Source organism: Epinephelus fuscoguttatus, linkage group LG2 (assembly GCF_011397635.1).
Source record: "Epinephelus fuscoguttatus linkage group LG2, E.fuscoguttatus.final_Chr_v1".
Lineage (NCBI taxonomy): Eukaryota > Metazoa > Chordata > Actinopteri > Perciformes > Serranidae > Epinephelus > Epinephelus fuscoguttatus.
In genome coordinates this window covers 49,351,012-49,376,033 of record NC_064753.1, presented here as the reverse complement: position 1 = coordinate 49,376,033, position 25,022 = coordinate 49,351,012, and the positions used below count along the sequence as shown (strand labels likewise).

At 45.3% G+C, this 25,022-nt stretch overlaps 1 protein-coding gene across 2 annotated transcripts in view; it reads right to left on the bottom strand.

Moving 5' to 3' along the window:
* Positions 1–1,843: 1,843 nt before the first annotated feature.
* The window catches only part of map1aa (microtubule-associated protein 1Aa), a 61,092-nt gene continuing 37,913 nt past the window's right edge, over positions 1,844–25,022 (bottom strand). For both annotated transcript variants that reach the window (XM_049593216.1, XM_049593217.1), the window contains 5 exons: positions 18,214–18,296; positions 15,445–15,585; positions 8,454–15,336; positions 8,102–8,328; positions 1,844–5,644 (listed from right to left, as the gene is read on the bottom strand). In XM_049593216.1, coding sequence (XP_049449173.1) covers positions 5,489–5,644; positions 8,102–8,328; positions 8,454–15,336; positions 15,445–15,585; positions 18,214–18,296 — 7,490 coding nt within the window. In that variant the 3' untranslated portion in view covers positions 1,844–5,488. The remainder of the gene's footprint in view (positions 5,645–8,101; positions 8,329–8,453; positions 15,337–15,444; positions 15,586–18,213; positions 18,297–25,022) is intronic.

Genomic DNA, 25,022 nt, shown 5'->3' with positions numbered 1-25,022 from the left:
TATCTCCAAAGTTCTCAGCGTGTCCATTTAACTTAAGTTATTTTTATGACAATAAAATATAAAGGGACGTGCAAAGGTTTGGGCACCCCTGGTCAAAATTTCACTTACTGTGAAAAGTTAAGTTGAAGGTGACGTGATCTCCAAAAGACATGAAGGTAAAGATGAAACATCAATATTTTAAGCAAGCTTACTATTAACTTCAGTCTTTTACAGTTTCAAATTAAAAAAACAACAAAAAGGGCCTGAAACAAAAGTCTGTGCACCCTGCATGGTCAGTGCTCATTAGCGCCCCCTTTGGCAAGTACCACAGCTTCTAAACACTTCTTGTATCCAGCTCTTTCAGTTCCTGTTTGGAGGGTTTTCAGCCATTCTTCCTGCGAAAGGCTTCTAGCTCTGTGAGATTCTTGAGCCGTCTTCATGCTCTGCTCTTTGAGCTCTATCCACAGATGTTTAATGATGTTCAGGTCGGGGGACTGTGAGGGCCACGGCCAAACCTTCAGCTGGCTCCTCTTGAGGTCGTCCATTGTGGATTTGGAGGTGTGTTTAGGGTCATTGTCCTGTTGTAGAAGCCATCCTCTCTTCATCTGCAGCTTTCTTACAGATGCTGTGATGTTTGCTTCCAGAATTAATCCGTTCTTCCCTCTACCTGTGAAATCCAAAGCATCATCCATCCACCTCCATGTTTAACAGTTTTTCCTCCAAACATACCTTTGCTCATTGTGTCCATAAAGATTCTGTTTTACCTTCGTGAGTCCACAGGACTTGTTTCCAAAAAGCATCAGGCTTGTTCAGATCTTCCTTTGCAAACTTGTGAGGCTGAATGTTGTGGTGAGGACACAGGACAGGTTTTCTTCTGATGACTCTTCCATGAAGCTCATATTTGTCCAGGTGTGTCTGCACAGTAGAACAGTGCACCACCACTCCAGAGTCTGATCAGTCTTCCTGCAGGTCTTTTGCAGTCAAACAGAGGTTTGATTTGCCTTTCTAACAATCCTACGAGCAGCTCTCTCACAAAGTTTTCAGCTTGACCTCCACAGTTCCTGTTAACTGCCATTTCTGAATGACATGACCAACTGAGGAAACAGCTCCCTGAAAACACTTTGCTATCTTCTTCTAGTCTTCATCAGGTCTTTTAGTTTTCAGAGTGCTCGGCAGCTGTTTAGAGGAGCACATGGCTGCTGACTGTTGGGACAAGCTTTCAGGAGTCTGAGTATTTATAAAGCTTTGAAATTAGCATCACCTGGCCTTTGCTAACGATGACTGTGAACAAGCCAGAGCCCTAACAAGCTCATTAAGGTCTGAGACCGTGGGAAGAGTTGTCGGAGAGCTCAGATGTCTCAGGGTGCCCAAACTTTTGCACGGTGCTCCTTTCATTTTTTTCCCTCTGAAATTGTACAAAACAAAATTAATACACTGATCTTGCTTAAAATGTTGAAAAGCATGTTTCATCGTTAACTTCTTTTCTCAGCTGTTCCAGGTAAACTAAATATTGACCAGTGGTGCCCAGACTTTTGCAGCCACTGTATCTAGTGGACTTAAAAAAAAGCAACTTATTTCACTGGTCTTGTAGGCTACCAAAGTATTTCCAATAATGATATTTTTTCTTGGCGTCCTTGTATCTATACATTATTGCCATGCAAAACATCACACTACTCTGCTGTATGGATTTTTTCCCCCAGACAGGACTATAACGGGTCTCAAGAAGCTAAAAAGTTTTAGCTTCAGTCGCCTAGAAATGACGATCTGTAGCTACAATGTCCTTCAGTACGCAGAGGGAAAACATTCACATGAAGTAATGATACAAAAAGAAAAGCAGAGGGAGACGTTGTTCTTCAGTAAATGATGTTTTTATTGGTCTTCACCACACTTTGTCCCTTTTAACAATAAATCCATTTTTCTGTTTTTACCTTTTTAAGCATTTAAAGAGAGATAAAGAGAATATTGCACTTAAACAAGAAATGAAAGAAGAACCATGAAGCAGAAAGGAGGAAAAAAAAGAAACAATCACGAGGCTTTCTTTACAGCACAGCACAGCCAGGTTACATGTGCCTCCTCAGAACCGCACAGCTTAGCTTCTTAAATATACATCTTTTAAAATAGCATTTCTATGTTAAGTCAGTTTTTCTTCAGCTATTACAATACAGGAGAACTCAAAAGGTACACATGCACGTACAAGCAGGGCTCACTGGAAACCAACAGTCTTTATGATGATTTGTTTCACGGCAGACGAGTCTGAGATATTTTATATATTTTTTTTTTTTCTTCTTTTTTTTTGCACAATACGAAAATGCAGCGGTTATGTGTGAGTGTGTGTGTGTTAAGCTTTGTTTGGAAAAGGTGTGAATAATAGGAAATCCTCTATAGATAAAAATGTATCGACATGAGTGTCTGGCAGTCTGGGTTTGTGTGTGGGTTTTGTTTCGATCAGGCTTTACAGTGATGCAGTATTAAATAGGAATGCAGATTCGAGTAGGTTAACAGGGAAACACTGACGTCACAGTCAACCCTGTCTCATCCAAGAAGCCATTAATGGATCTCTTTAAATCAGCAGGAACCTTAAACGCAACATCGTCGTCTCCTCGCTGTCTAAGAAATCCTTTGTCAAACTGTCTCCAAAGAAAGAAACTGTGGTGGGTTTAATCTGCACACAAAGTTTTCTTCCCTGCACAGAGTCGAGATGTATTGCAGGCTGCAACACTACGCTTGTTGCTGCCAGTGCGACCGATGAGTCAGATGTACCGTATGATGCACAGTAACCAAGGCAACCAGGAGATCTAAGTCCTCCATGGAGAACGTAAAGGTAATCTGCATCTTCACATTCAAATCAACCGGAGCTGCTGAGGTTCAGGCTCCCTGCAGCCCTCTGCTTTTTAAAGAGCTGTCGCCTTTATGTACATGCGTCTGTCGTACATGCATGACTAGAGGAGTCGAGGGAGTAAAATATCATACACAGGAATATCTGGATTCTTTTTTCTTATTTTACTGTGGATCATAAAATAGCAACCCTGGTGAGGCGTGTTGGTCCTGTCGTTTGTTGGATAGTTAGTTTTGTTCCTGGTTAAAATCTATTAAAGTACTCAAAACTTATCAAAATATAAAATCATCAATATCAAATTAAAAGCACGTCTACGCATAATATTAAAAGTCTTACTTAAAAACACCCACTGATTTACCACTGAAAGGAAATAAGTGACACAATTTAAAAACATTAAGTTGAGGTGATTGTGGCTAAAAACTATTTTTGCAAGACAAACTATATTTTCCGCAATAATTCAAAGTAACCAGAAGAAACCAGCACAGTGCAAATGCTGTAATTATACATTTTATGTTGCTAAATTTAAGACTGCTTTCAGTTTTGCACACTGGTTAATGTTTGTGCTTCTCCGAGTGGCAGCTCCGGGAAAACGCAACGGCTGAAATACTGAGTTGGTGCTTTAAAAGTGCCATTTTACGCTCAATATGTACAAATCGGACCTTTTTGTGCGCTGACGTTCTCGCAGACAAAACTCAACAACAACAGAGGAGACCAGCTCGCCGAAGCCTCCGCCACGGAGCCATGGACACACCCCGCGTACAGCCCGTTCTCACTCCCAACTCGTCAAATATCGCCACTTTGTTGGTGATCTCGTCGTCACAGAGGCACCTTTTGCAGCGATATGATTTACAGCTGGTGCGTCAGTTTTAGAGGCAGTGGGCAACAACCAAACTCGTCCATTAGCACCGCTTTGTCAGTGGACGTTGGCGCCAGACAGGGACACACAGAGGCACCCTTTACATTTGCACCAGTCGGCAGCAGTTTGTAACGCTGCCTGAAACTACCGTAGTGTAAAGAGCAGCAAAAAGGCAGGGAGGGAGGGGAAGCGGACAGGCCAAACAAACTCTGGTCTTTCATCCAAGATCCTGCTCTTTGGTTCCCGTGTGAAGTTTAAGCCAAACCATGATTTTTTTTTAATCCTTCACCAGGTGTTTTTGTTGCCTAAACTGAAGGAAATCAACCTTAAAACAAAGTGTTTTACCTACGGTGTAAATTTATTTTGAAAAAGACTAAGTAAGGAGCAGAAAGTGTACATTTCCTGTGAAAAGGGAAGCGCTAACTGACACACCATCCCTCAAAGTCCAAAGCAGGCGGAGGAGGGTATCTAGCATGTCATGTTTTAACGTGTATGTCCACTGACAAATCGGCGGTATTTGCCAAGTCAGGATGAGAACATGTCAGCACGTACCTCAAATTTCTACAACGAAAAACAGACTTCATTTCCCTTCCAGCACAGCGGGACAGAAAGGCACATGTGGGTGACAGTCTAACCTCTAACCATCAATCCAACCGACCACCTTTTGTTCACCAGGCAAACACAATCTCTCCTCGCAACCACATGTTCCTGTTGTTGTAGTGGAATACATTCTTCATCACAGCTTTTGTATAAAGATCTTTGCAGACATGACGTTCGTCGACCTCCCTCTTAATGAGCTTTGGGTGCCGTTCTGTATGTAAAGATATAAACAGGTAGAATCCAAAGATTAGGATGATGGATTTGTACTTTTGTTTTTTGTATTTTTTTGTACTTGTATCGCCGCCTCTGCCTTCAGTTCTCCTCATGATCCTCTGCAACGATATGTTAACTGGAAAGACACTGAAAAAATACACCAAAGACTACAGAAACAATTATAGAGAGAAACATATTGGTCAAATTCACCGTAAGAAAGAACAGCCACCGAGAAATTCTTACTGTAACGATTGATTTCCACTCTGAGAGAACCGTGGAAATGTCATAAGTCACTACGATACAGATTTCTGAATATGGTCTTCCCTATGCTACGGCAAATATACTCAAAAGACATATTTTTCTATCTCACTATGTCAGTAGGAGGCACGAAGTTCAACACTGGGACTGGAAAATAGAGGAGAGTTTAGTAAAACAGATCACAGTTAGCCTGTAACGATGATTTTCTATCAGCAAATTTTTTAAATTGATCACCTTTATTGTGAAAGGCTCCATGTTCGGGATTCAGTGGGAGAATTTTTTATTTGCTGGCTTTAAAGTGCGCAAACTTGTGCTTTGATTTAGGCCAATTAAGCAGCCAAATATTAATTTGCTATGTGACACTTTTTAAAATCTTTTTATCATACAATGGGCATTTTGTCTCGGCCGATAAACAAAGACTCAGTTGTCTCACAGGAAGTGGGAAAGAGACGAGTTAAGGGACAGAAAAAAAAGCACTCTCCCTTTTACAGGACTGAGAAATAATAATAATGTAACTCTGAGGACATTGTTCAGAAAACTACCATTATAATACAAACGGTGAAAGCCACGACAAGCTTAGAAATTAATTAAAATCTTGAAAAAATAGACAGTTATCCAGGTCTGCTTCTGCTTTGGGTCAAGCGCCCAAAGCAGAAGCAGATTTGCATATCAGGCTATAGAGAAGAGCAATTAAAACCAGATTGACAGAGGGGAGGCCAGAAGGAGGGAGACAGGACACAAAGCTCTTAAAACTCGATCTTGCAGGCGGGGAAGGACTCGTCCTGCATGACCACGGTGCTGCTGGAGGCCAGGACCATGATGTTGAGCTCCTGCTGCCTCTCGTGAGTCTGCTGGTACCAGTCACGGGTCACCTCTGTGTCGTGGGTCGGGATCAGCGTCACCTGAGACACGAGACAAGAGATCAGAGAGTGTCAGCAGGAAGCAGTGTGATAGCGAACGTGGACATTTGTGGAACTGCCATAAATGAACACTTTGCTTTCTCTTGTCAAGAGCTGGTAGATAAAAAAATACATAAAATACAGAAGTATGTGAAAATCTGCGTCAGGTCAGACACTGTTTTGTGGGTCAGTCAGTAGGTTTACATGCACAGTTACGACTAGACCATTTTATTGGCCTACTGTCCCAGTATACAAGCACGGGAGGAGAATCCATTTATTGAGCCAAGTTTGTGCGACTCCTCTACGATAGGTGGAGATATGCCCCCTTTCAGCTTGTTACCGTGTGTTCCCACCAAACGCGATGAACGCGATTTACTCGCACGAGTAAATGAAAATTCATCGCGCTACTCGCTCGAGTTTGGACGCTGGGCCATTTTTAGTAAAATTCGCGTTATCGCGTCAGACACGTGAGCACGAGCCCGCCCATTTTCACTAGATAACAACAACATTACTTCTGCCATTTCTTTCTCTCATCGACCATGGCTGAGATCACCACGATCGCTGCACTGCACCTGCTCTGGAGGTCGCAGATGCGTCTGAGGGCCAAACGCCGCCGTCGGTTCTGGGTGCATGATGCCCTGCAGAGGCGCACTGAGCTCGGCGAGTTCCACCGTCTCCTACAGGAGCTCCGCCTGGAAGACAGTCGGTTCCAGTGGTACTTCAGGCTGACTGCTGCCCAGTTTGAAGACCTGCTAGCTAGGGTTTGCGCCAGGATCTCCCGGCAGGACACCAACTACAGGTGCTCCATTTCAGCTGCGGAGCACCTGTCAGCAGTGTAAATAGGTTCATTTTGTCTACTCAAATTAAGTTCAGCGTAGAAAGGTTTCTTTTTTTCAGACACCTGTCACCTGTCCATCTGTCTCCAGTGAGTAGCAGTTTATTGTTGTGTCAACAACTGGACGTCAGGGCGTCAAGACGTCACTGATGTCATGATGCCAGTGACGTCGGGAGAATCTCAACGCTGATTGGCTTTCGCGGCACAGCGTCACGCGAATTCGCCTCAAAAGTTCAATATTTTCAACTCGAGCGATGAGGCGATGGACACGAATTTCGCGGCTCTTGCGCCGCGCCTACGCGTCTATTGCGGCACGCTAGATGCATCCATCGTGCCTCCCAGCGCGAATTCGCGTCTAATTGCGTCTTTGCATTGACTTTGTATGTAATCTCGATGCGTGAATTTGCGAATTCGCGTTTGGTGGGTACACAACATTAGTATTGGACCTTTTTCCTGTTGACCTATTACGTCACAGACCAAACAATGGACAACCAAGTTAGCTACGGTTAGCTAGCAGCTAACTGCTACCATGGTGGACAACTTTACAGCTCTGTACATTTGGTGCGTCCAAAAAGTCACGGCTCTGGATGTAGATTTCTCCATGTTGTTACCGGCTTCTTCTTCTCTTACACATTTAATGCTATTGGACTTCTGGGTCAAAGCCCGGGGCGGAAACTGTGGAGCATGCTCAGAGCGCCTCGGCCAGTTTGGGTCTGATTGACTGTATACATGCAGGAGGAATTCAACTCCCGATCACATTACCTAGGTGTGTTAGGTCATTTTGTGAAATTCAATTTAGTGCAATTTCAGTCAGACTAACAAAATAAATGGATTTTCTCTAACGTCATGTAAATGTACTGAGTCTAAAGTATTTTTGGTTGGACTGCAGCAAAGCACCCCAGACGTCCCTCTCCCCCGCAACGCCTTCCAGCTCCTCCTGGAGGATCCCAAGGCGTTCCCAGTCCAGATCAGATATGTTATCCTTCAAGTATGTTCTGGGTCTGCCCCGGGGCCTCCCACCAGTGGGACATGCCTGAAACACCTCTAAGAGGAGGTGCCCAGGAGGATCCTGATCAGAGGCCTGAATAACCTCAACTTTGACGTGAAGGAGCAGCGGCTCTACTCCGAGCTCCCTCCGGATGTCTGAGCTCCTCCCCCTGTCTCTAAGGCCCACAGAGGAAACTAATTTTGGCCACAACCTCATTCTTTTGGTCATTACCCAGAGCTCATGAGCATAGGTGAGGGTTAGGACGTAGATCGACCAGTAAATCGAAATCAAAGTTAATCATAAATACCTCTTCACCACAACGGTCTGGTGCAGCGCGCATCACTGCAGTGCATCCATGAGTTATTAATGTTTGGTATTTAGTTTCACTACAGAAACAATTATAGAGAGAAACATCATCACTGCTAACTTCAAGAATGTTAGATGCTCTGTTAACTGTTTTTGTACCCTACTCTAGGTCAGGTTTTTACCAGCTCTCCCTTTTGCGTAACTCTAAACTTTAAACTTTATTTTGTGAATGAAAATCATTTAGTTTGTTGGTTAAAATTAAGCGTTTGGAAGCAAAAGGCATAAAGAACTCTTACAACAGAAGTTAGCCTCAGCGAGTTGGAAATGTTACCTGCAGGTTTGATCCCCACTGAGCTTTGCCATCCAGCAGTGCATCCAGGACTCCTCGGCTTGGTTCTCCACTTGCTGCATCGTTCCCACTCACCACATAGTACGCAGAACGAATGCGTTTAAAAAACTCTTGGTCCACGTTCTTGGCACTGCAGTGGTTGGGAATGTAGGCCAAGTCCACATAAATAGGGAGGCCAGAAGCAGCTGCAGAGCCGGACTTCTGAGAACCTGGAGTAGAGAACGAAAGTAAACCGTCACTACGTGCAAAACACATTTATCTTACTAAATCTGTGTTGTACAGTTTTACGTCATTTATACGTGAAAAGCTTTTACCTTTTGAACCATTTGCTCACCTGAACTGCTCTTGACTCCGTTAGTCAGCCCTTTGCCGGGGTTGTAGCTCGACCTGGAGAGGTCATCGTCTTTGGAGCCCTGTCCGTCTGACAGACGAGACATACGCGAGCTCTTGTCTGTGTCCTTCTTCTTCAGCGAGGTGCTGCGAGGAGACGGCGTCTGTTTGACAGGCATGGGGGACCTCTTGCGCCTAGCTGGGGATGATGATTTGGTTTTCCCCGAAGTCTTCTTTAAGCCCTTGGCTTTTGGCTCTTTCTTAACCAAGCCATTTTCCAGAGAGTCAGGATCCACCATGCAAACGTCTGGGCGTGGGGGGTGAGGGCAGGGGTCCATGAGGGGAGCAGGAGGAGGGTCATTGCTCCTCCTAGAGGAATGATGACTGCCTCCTCCTGAGGCAGATAATTTATCAGCAGGCATGTAGTCTGCATCCTCATCTGAGTCCATGTTGCCTTCACCAGTGGCCGAGGGGTATTCCTCAGTGCCTGGAGGCACATCAGAGTCTGACTGTGAGTTTAAAGACTCGCTGACGGAGGTGGGCGGTGTGTCCTCTGTGGCCAGACCGAGCCCTGCTGACATGCCACCAGTGTGGTGCAGAGAGCTGCTGTCCCTGCTATGAGACTGGTGATGATGAGGCTGTTTGTGAGCTCGTCTCTTGACTGACAGATCGTGATCATCGCCTTCCTGTGATTGGTCACTTCTGCGTCCATGCTCCTCATCATCCTCGTCACTGGATAACTGCCGCATACATGGGTTAATGAAGGAAGGGGAGAGGTCATGTTTGGACTGCCTGTACTCAGAGGAGGAATATCCAGGAGAGCTGCGGCTGGTATACAAGGAGGTGGCTCCCATGGGCACATCACCAGCGAGATCCTGATCGCTGTCATCATCATCATCATCATCCTGCCCTCCTCGGCTGCACTCTTCAGCGTAGAACGGTGCGCGAAACGGCTGATCGGTTGAAGAGAGTGACAGCGGGCGGGCAGGATGCTCTGGCTCCATCTCACACTCCTCCTCAAACTCATCATCATGACGGTAATGAGGAGGGGAGTCTCCGGGAACCATCCCCATCTGGGGCTTTGACATCTCCCACTCATAAGAACTCCTGTAAGCTGCTGCTCCCTCTCTGGGCTCCACTTTGGCTGGGCCTGAAGCTGCACCACTGGCTGCTGCTGCTCCAGCAGGGAGGGCGGAGCTTGTGCTGACCTCCATGGGGCCGTTGACTGTATCTGGCTTGCTGGCCTGAAGAGGTGAGGGCATGTACGAGCCAAGAACATCGGGGAGTGCACCAGCTGTCTTTTCACTGGTGGCTGGAGCAACAGGCTTGTCAGAGAATGAGAGGCTACCAGCCAGGCCGCTGGAAGGGGACCTGCGAGTCATCTCACGCATGTACGCCTCCTCATCCTCCTCCTCACTGCTGTCAGTCTCCTCAAAGTAATGCTTGCCTTCTATGTCTGGACGTGGTGAGGAAGTCACGCCAAACAGAGCGGCACTGGCTGCCTCTTTGTCCTTGGAGAGTTCTGAAGGTTGAGCAAACGGTCCTGCTGAGGCCCCAAACCCAACAGCTGTGTCCAGCTTGGACCCTTCAGACCAATCAGCCTTATAGAAGCATTCAGATTGAGGGCCTTTGTCCGTAATGCCACCTGATGTTGTATGATCCTTCTTGTCTTCAGCAGAGACAGCAGATGAGAGCGAGGGAAAGGATTTGACCTCCTCAAATGGGCTGAGGGGAGAGAAGCGAGCTAAACTGGAGGTGGACTCAGCCGTGGTTGTAGCTGTGATCTGTTTCTCAGACACTTCTAAGTAGTCATCTTTGGCGCCAGCTGAGCCAGGGAAGGGGGGATCCATGACCAATGAGTGTTCATCTTTAAAGGAGGAGTATTCAAAGAGAGGCTCAGCAGGCGTCTCCAGCTCCTCTCCGAACTGACGGCTGGTGGAGAGGGAGCCCGAGGTGGAGGAGGAGTAGCTATAAGCTGAAGAGGAGGAATACGCGGGGGCAGCAGTGGTCGTGTACTGGAAGCTTGTGTCCAGTGATCTCTTACTCAGAAGGTCTGGTGTCTTCTGTTTCTCAAAATCAGGATCAGCTCTGTCATTTTGGTAATAACTGCCCTCTGTTGATTTCAAAGTGAAATCGTCTTTACCTTTGTCGGTGGTCTGACTTGCTAAAAATGAGTCTTTCTCACTGCTTCCATATGAGTACTCAAACCCTGAGGAGTAGCCAGAGAAACCCGTAGCACCTAAATCCGTTGGCTTTGAACTGAGGGATGAGGAGTCAATCTTCGCTTCCTGTTCAATCTTTGTGAGTGAGCCAGAGCTGCTCGGCTTCCCCTGGCTGTTGTAGCCGTATCCAGCCATAGAAACCATAAATTCAGGCCTATTGGAGCCGAACATTTCACTAACTGGACTTTTTACTTCCTTCTCAGACTTCTCTTTGGCGCCTTTCTCCATATCAGAATCAACAGCCCCTTCGTCTTCCTCCTCCTCCTCCTCCTCCTCCTCTTCGTCTTCCTCGTCCTCCTCGTCATCATCGACAACTTCATCATCATCATAGTCCTCCTCATCCCTTGCAGTTAGTTTTCGCATATCGACCTCCAAACACGCTCCTTTGTCACCATAGCCTGTGACAGCAGGTTTGCCTTCATCAAACACTGTCATTGAGGAGTACGTCTGGGGCTTGGCGTCAGTCGGGCTCTTAAAAGATGAGTCTTTTTCTGATGATAAAGAAGTGGACGAGGCCTCAGGTCTGTCAGCCACTGAAGGGAATCGGCTCCCTGTGCTGTACTCAAATGTCTCCTTTCCTTTGACCTCTTCAAACGGAGGTGTAGCAGAAGGGCTCTTGGAGTCGAGCCATGATGATGTTGAGGACTCTTTTTCGTAAGAGGCGGTAAACTCCTCCTTCTCTGACATCTTGTCTGTGGATGGTAACGGGGAGGGGTGCTCAGGTTTTTGAGAATCCTCTTCACCTTTTACAGTGTCCTTCTCCACTTTATCTAAGGACTCCTGACGATATGAATCAGAGTCCACTGAGCCATAAAAGTCACTGTAGGAGAATGTTTTGCCGTGCACATAGGGCGTGTCCTGTCTAATATATATAGCCTTTTCTTTGGGCTCCTTCTCTGGGAAATTATAGAGACTGAAATGAACACTTTTCTCAGGCTCTTTTAAAGAGACATCTGTTTTCTCTGTGCTCTCATCTGGCCTCACCCCACCTGGGAAATCATCGTCTTTTTCATCTTCATCTTCGTCTTCATCTGAGAACATCACTTGAGGTTTTGGTTTCTCCTCAGTGCTAAAAGACACCTGTATCTTGTCGGAGCCCTTGACTTCTGTTTCTATCTTTTCAGATTTTGCCTCAGAGCCGAAGTCGTCATCCAAGAAGCACCCCTCTTTTGCCTCCATCAGTTTGGCCTTAACAGTCGGCTGCAGATCCTTTTTGGTGTAATAATCATCCTCTTCCTCGTTGGATTCTTCAGACTCTTCAGACGGTGTCTTGTCACCTTCCAGACCAATATAAGCGGTACTGTCTAAGATAGTGACGGATTTCTGGGAGTCAGCTTTAACACCGATCAATGCTTCATCTTTGTCTTCTGACTTAAAGGGTTTCTCTTCTGTCGGAGAGTAGCCGCTGCTTGTAGGCACAGATTGGGTGGGTGAAGCCAGTTTCATGGTGCTGTCATCTGGACTTACACATCGCTCCTCACTCTCCTGCCTGGAGTGGGACTCTAACCCCGGGGAAAAAGATGGAGGGGGTGAAAAAGGCTTTACATCAGCACCAGTCTTAAATCCCTCTGTGCTAAAGAGAGACTGGTTGTCTTTGACAGCCTGCGTGGAAGAGAAGAGAGGAGAAGGAGGAGAAACAGCAGCAGAGGGAGATTTCTGCCTCTCCTGTTGCATCATGAAGGCTGCATGTTCGTAGCCTTCTTGGAGTTTACCAAGAGGGATGTCAACGTTTGGAGTCTGGTCCTCATCCTCGTCTTCCTCATCGTCCTCTTCATCGTGGGCTGTTTTGATCTTTGCATCAGGTTCTATCTCAGGAACGTTGGGCTGGAACTCGTCAGAGGAAGGAGACTTAAAGCACTTGTCATCCTCCAGAGAGGAAGTGGGTGAGATGGTTCCTGCTGAGTGGAGATAGTCCTTCCCCTGGGCAGCCTCTGCACGGGAGGGGATACTGTTGATTGTGTCAAGCAGGAGAGAGTTCTTCCCGCCTTCCTCGGTCTGAGGCGCTGTCACAGAGGTGATTGACTGGTCCTCAGCTACAGACGTGGCAAAGGACGACAGCTTGTCATATTCTGTGATGGATGTTGCTGAGGAGATGTGCTCCTCTTCCGCAAGAGGAGCAGCAATGATGGCGGGGTAGGGTGCAAGCTCAGGTTCTGGCGCTCCCGTGAAGGCTTTGGGTTTGACATCGGACACAGCAGAGGACTTCATCTCTTTTATACCATGCATCGAGTCAAAGGTACCAGGGACGTCAGGGACGGAGACGTCATAGGAGCCAACATCATAACGCAGCTGTGGGATCCTATCCTCTGGTTCCTCATGGATCTCCTCATCAGAGATAGTCTGCTCAGTCTCAGAGTAACCGGGGATGGTCTCGTCTTGGATGAAGGAGAATTGCTCCGAGGCGGAGGCTGCTACTTGCCCTGACAGGGCTGTGGTTGATAAAGGTTTGGGCTCAGCTGGCTTGGCATCCCACTCCTTTCCAGTTTTTTCCTTCTTCACCTCCTCTGTTTTATATTTCAGGACTTCGTCATCTTCTGTTCCTTCAAATTCGGCTTTTTCAATGACATCACCCTCCTCCTCTGAGCTGTCACTCTTCTTTGATCTGTCTTTCATGTCGTCCTTTGCAGGATATTTGTCATATTTCTCCATTTTCTCCTCTTCATACTTCTTGTCAAAGCCATCGCTTGTTTCCTTCTTTTCAGCGGCTGCAGCTTGTACTGATGCACCCTTGTCTTTGCTGTCTTCCTCCTGTTTGACAGGGGATTTGGGTGAAGTGGATTTTATCTCAGCAGCTGGGGATGTGACTTTCTCATCAGGGAAGGAAGGACCTTTAGTATCTGTGTACAGTGAATGCCCAGACATGACATCATTCTGGATTGGCTCAGACTTAACTTTGGACAGCTCTTCCTGTTTCAGAGCCTCAAAGTCCTCGGTGAGGTCCTCTGGGGAGGACACGATGGACCTGTCAGCCAAAGCTGCTGCTGCGATCTCCTCAGGGATGTTCTTTGGGACTGGCTTTTTCTCATTTGCTTCCTCTTTAACTGCTTTATTTTTATCAGCTTTGGGCTTAGCCTGAGTCTTAGCCTTATGCAGAGTTTTCCTCACTTCAGGGGTGAGCGGCTTCAGGTCAGGTTTAGTGATTTTCCTCAGCTCTGGTTTACTGGGATCCTTCTTTTTATCCTCTTTGGCTTTACTTTCTTTTTTCTCTTCTTTTCTTATATTTTCATCTTTCTTCACTTTCTCTTTCTTAATTTCTTTTTTCTCTTTGTCTTTCTTTTCATCCATCTTGGACGCTTTCTCGTGCTTGGCAGTTTTTTCCTTGGATATTTTCTTTTTCTCTGTCTTGCCGGTCACAGGTGCCACCTCGCTGTTTTTCTGTTGTTTGGTGGCTTTTAGACTTTCACTTTTAGGTTTTTTCTCTTCCTTCTTTTCCACTTTATTCTCTTTAATGATTTCACCCTTGGGCTCTTCCTCCTGCCCACCAGCTTCTTTCTTTGCTGTTTTAGAGTGTGGTTTGGGTGAAGACTTGAGGCTCTCTTTGCTGTCAGTTCTTGATCTCATTTTAGTCTGTTTGATGATGGGAGGAGGTGCACCGGATGATATGTCTTTTTGAGTGGCCACTGGGTAACGCAGGAAGTCCAGGTGTTTCAGTTTCTCTAGGCCCTCGAAGATTTTATTCTGCGGTGCATTTCCAGGGAAGAGCACCCTGACGATCTTTTCTGTTGGACGATGAGGAATCCAAACAATGAGAGCAGTGACTGATGTCAAATAGGGAACAGATATTTCTCCCTCTTTACCATTGGCCATCATAATCCCTGTCTTGGCTTTGCTGTTCCCAGCCCATTTCTGCATTAGAAACTGCATCTCTTTGCTCTCCTTTACAGGGTTTAAGACATACATGTCTAACTTTCCCACCCCAAGTTTGTGGAAAAGTGTGATGGGCTCAATGGTGTTGCTGACTACCCTGTGAAGAGGCTCTGGTGTGATACCGAGCTTGTTGAGGTACTGCAATGTAAGAGATGCCTCCTCAATGCTTCGCTTCACTTTCAGCGTAGACTCCGGCATCCGCAGCTTCTCTGGGACATTGAAAAACACGATCCCGAGCTCAGGAGAGATCAGGTTCTTCATCCAGTCACCACTGCCGCTGGAGCCAGATCCTTGGTTTCGCTCCTCCTCTTGCTCTGCAATCTTCCTCTGGAACAAACCATTAATGCCAGGGAGGTTGTCTGCACCAATATGGGTGAGCAGAACCGAGTCAATCCTGTCCAGGTGGCGAACCAGCTTCCAGAAGCAAGACTTCCGATCTGACCCTCCATCCACCAGGATATTGAATCCATTGACAGCAAACAGAGCAGAGTCTCCCCTGCCTCCAGGGAAGATGTAGCAGCATGGTTTGGACAGCTTCAGAAAGCCTCCAGAGGTCGGGGGCTCCAGGAGGTCAAAGGACGACGGCACATCCACTGTCTCTGAGACGTACTCGGTGAACTCTGTGACTCCATCCATGTCGGGAAGGTGAGGTTCAGGATTCAGGCGGTATTCCAGAAGATTTTGGAGTGACTGCTGCTCCTGGCTTTGGCCAAGGGAGCTCCAGCCCCCGTCTCCCTGACAGGAAACAGTAAGCCTGGACGGCTGCTCTGAGGAGGTGCTGGACAGAAGTTCAATCACCTGAGAACACAGCAACAGTGAAAAACAACCTAAAATAACTGTAAGATTTACAAAAGTTGATCCAGACATTGTAAAGAAGTATTCAAAGAGAAAGTGCACTCGGCTTACTTGAGGGTTGGAGATGATGTCAGAGAAGTGTTGCCAGGTGAAGGCTCCACCTTGCAGTAGGATGTCACCTCCCTGCTCAGAGCCTTGGCCGCTCAATATCAGCAACTTATTTCCCGCAAAGTCAGTGATCAAAGTGCGAATCTAGGCAGAGTACAAAATAACCAACTATAATACAGCTAACAAAAATGCTTTGTCATAAAAAGTCAACATCACAACAAAAAGGTTAAATGGGACTGTAATGGAAAGATGAGAAATCTTTTTGAATTGTCAAATGGAGGCAGTTCAGTTGGTTAATAGAATACTTCCCCAAAGAACAAAGCTCACATCACCTCACATGTATCTGAATAATGAACATGTAACTTGTGTGCCATGAAGTTTTGGATCTGCTGAGTTTCAACATGTTCTCATCCCCACTTGTAAAATACTGCCGCTTTGTCATTGGACCTACACGTCCAAATGTGACATGCATTGTGTCTTTTCAAAAGCCACTTCTGTTTTCACGGGAAATGTACAGTTTCTGCTCGTTACATGCAAGCAGTCTTTCAAAATAAACTTACAACATTGATATAACACTTCACTTTTATGCGTCCACGTTGGCGGTAGTTGCGGCTGAGGCATTATGTTTTCGTGTTGTCACTCTCATTTTCATGAATGCCATATTTCAAGAACACCTTGAGGGAATTCCTTCAAATTTGGCAAAAATGTCCACTTGGACTCAACAATGAACTGATTAGATTTGGGGGGTCATAGATCAGAGGTCAAGGTCGTTGTGATCTCATCTGTCTCATGCTTGTGAACGTGATATCTCAAGAATGCCTTGAGAGACAAATTTCACACAAACTTTGAGCCATGGATGAACTGATGAGAATTTGGTGGTCAAAGGTCAAGGTAGTTGTGACCTCATCTGTCTAACTCTTGTGAATGCAATAGTGCAACATCTACTTGGACTCAAGGATGAACAGATTAGATTTTGGTGGTCAAAGATCACTGTAACCTTGTGTCTGTCTCATTTCGTGAACGGGATATCTCAAGAAGCTCTTGACGGAATTTCTTCAAATTTGGACTCACAAATGAACTGATTAGAATTTGGAAGGTCATTGTGACCTCACAAAACATGTTTTTGGACAAATCGGTATTCTAGTTAGGTTTGTTTTTTTTCAGTTTAGGATTCAAAAACACGTGGTTAGGTTGAGAAAAAAAAATCATGGTTTGGCTTAAAATTCACGAGAATCTGACAGAGCAGTGGTGTTGGACGAGATGGGTTGTTGCCCGCTGATTTAAAACTGACGCACCTGGTGCGCTAGTCTCGCCACCAGACAATCAGAGATCTCCGCCTTCTGATAGTCTGGGGACACTCCTTTCTAAAGTGTGTTTAACACACCGGAGAAAACGGCCGGCAACAAAGCAACACCTCTTTCATTTTTGAAAAGGACACGCCCTCCCGGAAATGTGCGCTCCCTCTTTTCTCGTCCAAGCTTGAAAATGGATGCCGAGAGATTTAACTCCTTTTTATCAAAAGTGTGCTCAGTCCACAAGATTGTGGAAATGAAGGACTTACAGCGACTTGAGCCATTTTGTACCACTACATGTGTTTCTAGTTGGACTATGTTTACGAGCACAAGAATTCAGCGAGCCACCGAAGGACCACCCTGCAGATTTACTATTGGTTCTGCAACGTAGGGAGTTTTTTAAAACTCTGAAATTGTATCCGCCCATCTAAACACAAAATCAGGGAGAAAGAGTCTTTAGTTAAGCAAAGTGTCTAAAGACTGACTTGTGAGTCTACTGGTGCGCAGGTACATCATACTGTACATACATACTGCTGCAAAAATTGACTCTGTGCATTGATTTCTGATACAAACTTCAGTGACAAAGCAGCAGTATTTGACGAGTTGGGAGTGAGTTTTGAAGTCATCCAGGTAACATCGAGCAACTGAGTGATAAAATCACTTGTGTATGATGTGAAAGCTAAAGAAGACATTCTTTAAGAATTTAAATCAAAGTAGATATTTCAGCACAATAACAATGAGACGAAAGGTCAAATTGATCTTGAGGAAATGCTTGTGCACCAATATAAATGCTGCAGTCTAAAGTTTACTCCAAATTGTTTCAGTCATAAATGCAGTCACGTCTGCTTCATACCTGAAACAGACTGTTTAGAAAAGGAAAAGTTTCTTTTAATTTCAGTCAGCAAAAGGCACATGTTATTTGTGTTAGTGATAAATCACTGTGTCCCACTGAGAAGCTGAAGCTGCAGCAGCATTAAGAGTAAAGGTTAAATGCAGACATGCAGTACAGTGTATTTCCAAATAGAAAGATCAGCTGTGTTACAAATAAACTGTCGTACTACACTCGACTAGAATAATAATGAAAAGTGGGTCAGGTTCACTCACTCCACCAGCAGTCAAAGGCTAAGCCAACAACTGACTAATTTTCACACTGACAGTCAAATCTGAGTGGGTTTATTTACGACACAAAGAAGCATTTATGTCTCACACTGACTGTTTCCCTGTTAATCAAATGAGTGATGATCACTCGCAGGAGAAACATGACGGACCTCCCAGTGGAGCTGAATATTTAATGGCAGGTTGCTGCTGTATTCTTTAAAAATGAAACCAAGTTTGATTCTGACTGGAGCCGAAGTTTCAGACTGCCCTCAAACTCCTCAGTGATTTAAATAAAAATACAGAACATTTCAGAGAGGAGTCAGAGCATCTGGTCATCATCAGCCCGCGGCGTTTTGTCTGTGTCTGTCCGGCTGTGACTCACCTCTGAGGCAGCGGTCTCCTCTGACGGGTTCACCAACACCACTGTCTCCAGGACATCACTCTGATACTGGAGAATCCGCTGGCCTGCAGGACAAACAGGGAGAAAAACACGTATGACTACACCAAGGCCAAATAATGACTGAGCTACAGAAGCCAGAGGTAAGTACTGTAACTGCTTGTTAAACTCCACAACACTTACACAGAGGACAAAGATTCATCAGTAGGATGCAATGACACAATCTCTAACAGTGAACAAACACAATTTGCTTAAAGTTAAATGAGAGGATCCATACCATTCTCACTGTATAGCACTGTCATTGTTTTTTCCACAAAATATTAAACTATTGTCAGAAAAAAAGAAAAAGTTCCAGCACTAAACTCCGAGTCTGAGAAACAGGAAAATCTGTGAGCTCATTATATATTCGCGTCTGTCCTCCCTCCTGTTCCTGACAGATCTCCAGCCGACCTTTGGGCCAATCACGACCACTTTCTGTTTCTGTTTCACATGATGACAACCTGCAGAGCTTTGATGCTCTATGCAAAATACATGATCATCATTTTTGACTCATGCACCCTCACATCTTTATGGCTGATATCCCCAAAACTCAGCAACTCACATTAAAACTATCTAGACTGATAAACAGCACTACAGGTAAGAGGAAGAATATGTATTTTTGATTCTGGGGGTGAACTGTAGCTTTCAACACTTCAAACAGCCGTTGGTTGGGTGTGATGTAGGACATCTGTGGGCCAGTCTTGGTGTTGCATCCTCCTCCTGATGACCACCGTAAGAACGTGATGCCACATCCTGACATCTCCAGCAGTCATGGAAAGATTTTAAAACATCTGCAGAAGTCAGACCCACAATTGTGAACATGGTCCCATGTGGCGGCACGGTGGTGGAAGGTTCAAACCCTGGGGTGGGGGAGCCCCTCTGTGCGGAGTTTGCATGTTCTCCCTGTGTCAGCATGGGTTTCCTCCAGGTGCTCTGACATGTTCTCCCCGTGTCAGCGTGGGTTTCCTCCACATGCTCCCACATGTTCTCCCCGTGTCAGCGTGGGTTTCCTCCACATGCTCCCACATGTTCTCCCTGTGTCAGTGTGGGTTTCCTCCAGGTGCTCTGACATGTTCTCCCCGTGTCAGCGTGGGTTTCCTCCAGGTGCTCTGACATGTTCTCCCTGTGTCAGCGTGGGTTTCCTCCAGGTGCTCTGACATGTTCTCCCTGTGTCAGCGTGGGTTTCCTCCAGGTGCTCTGACATGTTCTCCCCGTGTCAGCGTGGGTTTCCTCCACATGCTCCCACATGTTCTCCCTGTGTCAGCGTGGGTTTCCTCCAGGTGCTCTGACATGTTCTCCCCGTGTCAGCGTGGGTTTCCTCCAGGTGCTCTGACATGTTCTCCCCGTGTCAGCGTGGGTTTCCTCCACATGCTCCCACATGTTCTCCCTGTGTCAGCGTGGGTTTCCTCCAGGTGCTCTGACATGTTCTCCCTGTGTCAGCGTGGGTTTCCTCCAGGTGCTCCCACATGTTCTCCCCGTGTCAGCGTGGGTTTCCTCCAGGTGCTCCCACATGTTCTCCCCGTGTCAGCGTGGGTTTCCTCCAGGTGCTCTGGCTTCCTCCCACAGTCCAAAGACATGCAGGTTAATTGGTGACTCTAAATTGTCCGTAGGTGTGAATGTGAGTGTGAATGGTTGTCTGTCTCTATGTGTCAGCCCTGTGATAGTCTGGTGACCTGTCCAGGGTGAACCCTGCCTCTCACCCAATGACAGCAGCCCCCCTGTGATCCCCAGCAGGATAAGTGGTTATGGAAAATGATTGAATGTTCACATGTTGAATTAGTGAAAAATTCGAACCCCATTTTGTATAAGGAATCATAAAGTAGATTATTTAGACTCCGTAGGATGTCTGGCAGAACAGAGCTGCTTGTTAAAGGGTTAAATCAGAATAAAAACATTATGTAAATACTACATGACCAGCGTCATATAATGACATTACAACGCCCTGTCTTCCAGCATCTGTCAACACAATTACTCTGCACATATGGCTGCGTGCATAAACACTCTCGTCCCCACCCCGCCTCCTCTTTTTGCTCACTTGCCATCTTATGTCTCCGCTGGCCCTGACCAAAGCCCCCCCTCCCCCCGATGAGTTTAATCGTGGAAATACGCTCTTTTCACACACAATCACAACAATAATGCAAAAATATAATCCCTCAGCCATAAGCCCTCATTGGCTGTTGCTATGGTGATGCTTCTCCGGCTGTTGCTGCTAGCGGAGTTACACTGACCCAGTCTTGGCTGAGGGAGACGCATTGCAGCATTTCTGCGGGAGGGAGGGGAGGCTGGTGCTGCATGAGAGGATGCACGCAGCATCACACAGTACAGGAGGTGAAGGCGAGTGCCAGAGCAGCAGCAGCAGCAGCAGCATGAGCATGCAGGCTCTTCATCAGAGGATCTATATTTAGCAAGAAAGATGTTGCTGCTCTTCTGCCTCAAATAATGTGAAAGAGCAGTGTCTCCTGTTTCTGCTGAGAGAGTAGGAGGCATGGAAAGCGTCTTAATATTCAGGGGTTATGTGTCAGAGCATCTTAAACAGCCACAGATACACAAGACACTGATAACGTGTCCCTTTGAAACAGTTTTTGGGGACGGTATCAGCCGACGAGTCAGAATCATGAGCTAATTTGTGCAAACTAACAGCCAGCGTCAGATCAGTAGCATGTTTAGTGAGTACACACACTGTGGCCCAGTTTATAGATGCTGATGTTTTACCGTCACGTTTACAATCTGAATTTGTTCAGCCGCTGATAGACGAAGCAGAGTGGAACTGATGGTTGTGGGGTTTTTTTCTTTCTGAACCCAGGAGACTGTTTGAATGTAAAAATAACACCAGCAGAGAAAAAGCATTTACAGTACGCAGCGTTAATACTGTACTCTGAATGAATTAACTCGTGCTGGGAGGAAAAAACAATATTAACATTCAGATTTTTTTATGTTCTCAGTTTGTTAATGAAGACTTGAAGCTCATTTGCTGCTGTGTGGACACGTTTGGTGCTTTCCTCCTGCCAACTACCAAACATTTCCATCCACATTTCACCACTTTATTTGTGATTTTATGTCCTAACTCTGATCACCAGGGATGTTCTGCAGCCCATTGGCTCTCAGTGATTGCAGACCACTGGCAGCTGCGTTTACTCCCAGTCAGCACACAATGTGGCAGAAACTGTCCAAACTGTGGCTCAGTTTCATGAATATTACTGACAACGGTTGACGGAGCAATAATTAGGGTAATTTAATAGGTGTGGAGTCTGTCAACACACTCAGAGGGAGGTCTGTCCAAATTCAAACAAATGGATGGCTACTTTAATATTGGACCCTCGTGATGAAGTTTTCAAGGATTTATCACACTGATGGACACATCATATTTTTTACTCTACTTTGCACTTAGTCTCGCCACCAGACAATCAGAGCTCTCCGCCTTCTGATAGTCTGGGGACACTCCTTTCTAAAGCGTGTTTAACACACCGGCGAAAACGTCCGGCAACAAAGCAACGCCTCTTGCATTTTTGAAAAGGACACGCCCTCCCGGAAATGTGCGCTCCCCCTTTTCTCGTCCGCAAGGAAACAAACACACAGAGAGCTTGAAAATGGATGCTGAGAGATTTAACTCCGTTTTATCAAAAGTGTGCTCAGTCCACAAGATTGTGGAAATGAAGGACTTACAGCGACTTGAGCCATTTTGTACCGCTACACGTGTTTCTAGTCGGACTATGTTTACGAGCACAAGAGTTCAGCGAGCCACCGAAGGACCGCCCTGCAGATTTACTATTGGTTCTGCAACGTAGGGAGTTTTTTTAAACTCTGAAATTGTATCCGCCCATCTAAACACAAAATCAGGGAGAAAGTCATCAGTCTTTAGTTAAGCAAAGCGTCTAAGGACTGACTTGTGAGTCTACTTTGCACTGTACCTGGATTTTTATTCTAACTTACTGATATACACATTGTTAACCATTCCTGAATGAAGTGCAGTTGACATATGATACTGTGCACAACCAAGTCAGCAGCAAAAGTCTGCAGTGTACCTTTCTGCAAACCACAGATCTGTTAGTTTATACATTATTATGTAGCAGATGCATTGACTCTTATGGGTGGGGTTAGGAAGAAGTCATGTTTTAGCTTAAAATACCCAGTGTGAGGGACAATCCTCGCTAAAAGGCAACAGTGTCTTTTTGTCTGCAACAACCACCTTTTGTGCAACTATTCCAGCAGGAAAAAACAGAAACAGGTCACTGAAAAACATCCGCACCTGAGGGCCAAATAAGCCTTTGGAAGAAGAGCAAGCAGTCACTTAAACACACTCATGTTAGGGGGCTAAAAATCCTCTGGAGGAAGTGCAGCCAGTCACTTAAAAGCACCCATACAGGGGGTTTAAAAGCCTCGTGAAGAAGAGCTAGCGGCCACTTAAAAGCACCCAGGTTCAGGTGCAAAAAAAGCCGCTGCAAACAGCAACAACTTGCTAAAAAAACAATTGACTTTGTCGCTTGTTGGTGTTGAACAGTGGTCTGCAGCTTGGCAGGCGTTTCCCTTAGGTGTCACACCATCCATCATCCCCTCTACCACCAAATGACGAAGTCAGGTCATACGCTCTGTCACTTAAGAAACATGCAAATGTAACATATTCATGGTTTGCAGAAACATACAGTGCCACCATTTCCCTCTTGTGTCTGGGCTGCTGTGCATTGCTCCTACTATTTAAGGCTGTGGTTTCCATCCTGGGGGTCATGACCCCTTCTACAGGTTGTGTGATAAATCGATAAATCTGAATGGTTGTAAGTTCATTAACAGGATGGGAAAGAAGCTGTGTAAAATTATATTCATGTTTTTTTCCCAAAAAAATCCATCTGAGGTTTGAAGGGAAAATATTTCTTTGATCAAACTGTTGATAATCTATGGTCATATGCATTCGTATCAAGTTGGGTGATGTGAGAGTAAGACTTTATAAATGTGCCTGTCGACAGAGGAAAATAATGACAGCTTCATTTTCTAATAACATTTTGACATAAAAGTTAATGTTTGGTATCGAATTAAAGACACAAGCCTCATTTTAAACAATGTCTGACCTCTGACAGCTTTATTTCAGGGAGGGCTTATGACCTCACTGACCAGCCTTTTAACTGCATTTATCATTATCTCATCTCTTTCAGTGCCTTTAAGTGTCATGACATCACATTAATCTGAGCGCTGGAGAGAAGATAAAACCATTTCTACGACCTTCACATCAAACGACAAGACAGGAGAACAGGTACGACCCTTTGTTCTGACAGAATCACTGCTGACCACCAGGGTCATAAAAGATATAAAGCTAAAATAATTTAATCACATATAAAATGTCATGAATGGAAAGACATGCTGAACACAGTCATAACATGGGTCTTAGGTTAGGGAAGGTTTATTAATGACTAAAACGCTCTGAGTACTTTTTCGTTCTGTCGTTCTCACGTGCAGATCGTGTTCTTTTATTTCAGTCTTTTGAAGGTTTGTTTAAAATCTACCAGCTGCAGATAAAGCCTCTCACAGACACAACACGACTGCTGATATTAAAGCTAGGCTCAGTTTGACCTGCACAGACTTTTAAATACTTTAGATTGAGGATTTTTTTCTACAGTGTGCTAAACCTGTCAGTTTGATGGTGTTTAGTAATCTATTAACACAAAAAGCCATTAACTTCACCTGTGTATGGTGCAGTCTGAAATAAGATTAAACAATATGACTCATTGTTAAATCTTAGTGATTATTTTCTCCACTAAACTATCAAAGGACTGGAACAAGCTCAAATTTGCAGTAGCTGTGGCCACGTTCACACATGCAGCGAGGCTTTTTGCTCTTTTGCTCTGTTAATCAGCTGACCTTTGGCTCGTGACCAATCTTTCCACAAATCTGTGAATCCATTTGGAAGTTATGCTCCTTTTTGCAATAGGCCAACTCCCCACCTTCTTTAAGTCCACTGGCATAAACACAAACACACACCTATACACACACACTTGACCTCCATGCCAGATTTCAGTCTCCTGGGACAATCAATCAGAGGGCTTTACAGCATACGACATCCCTCTGTCCTTAGGACCCTCGCAGCGGATCAGGAAAAACTCCCCCAAAAAACCTTTAACAGGGATAATCATGTTCAGTGTGTTTCCATTAACACACCTGTGACGTTCACATCGTATCCTGTTCTGCCTGAAAGCAGCGAGGATCAGGAGCTGGGCTCCGGTTTGTTTTTTCCTCATCCTGGCGATCGGCACATCTGGGTGATGTTAGTATACTGTTCCCGCTCCCAGTGTGCAGCTCCATAGTGACTTATCACATGTCATTCTCTTGTGCCAAACTCAACATTTGTATATTGTGTTTCATATCATAGGCCCACAAATATTTATCCATATCGCATCATTTTTCAGACTTTGATCCTCTACCCGAGCCTCCCTGTGCCCAAGGAGATTCATTTATTTATTTAATGGTTCTGTATCATCAGACTATTATTAATATAAACAGGTGATTTTAATCTAAAGCAGTAACGACTGTATGTGCATGTGTGAATGGCTCAGACTTGAAGTGTAATAAACTGGTTCTTCTGTGAAACAACATGACCCTCATCCATTTAAAATCAACATTAGTTCTTCTGAGGTCATTTAAGTGAAAGTAATGCAAAAGTGGTGCAATAAGTAACTTATTACTTTCAAATGAAGGTAACTAGTTGTATCTAATATATAACATTTTGAGACTATCTTGCCTGATCCTGTAGATCAACTAACTGTAGCTTT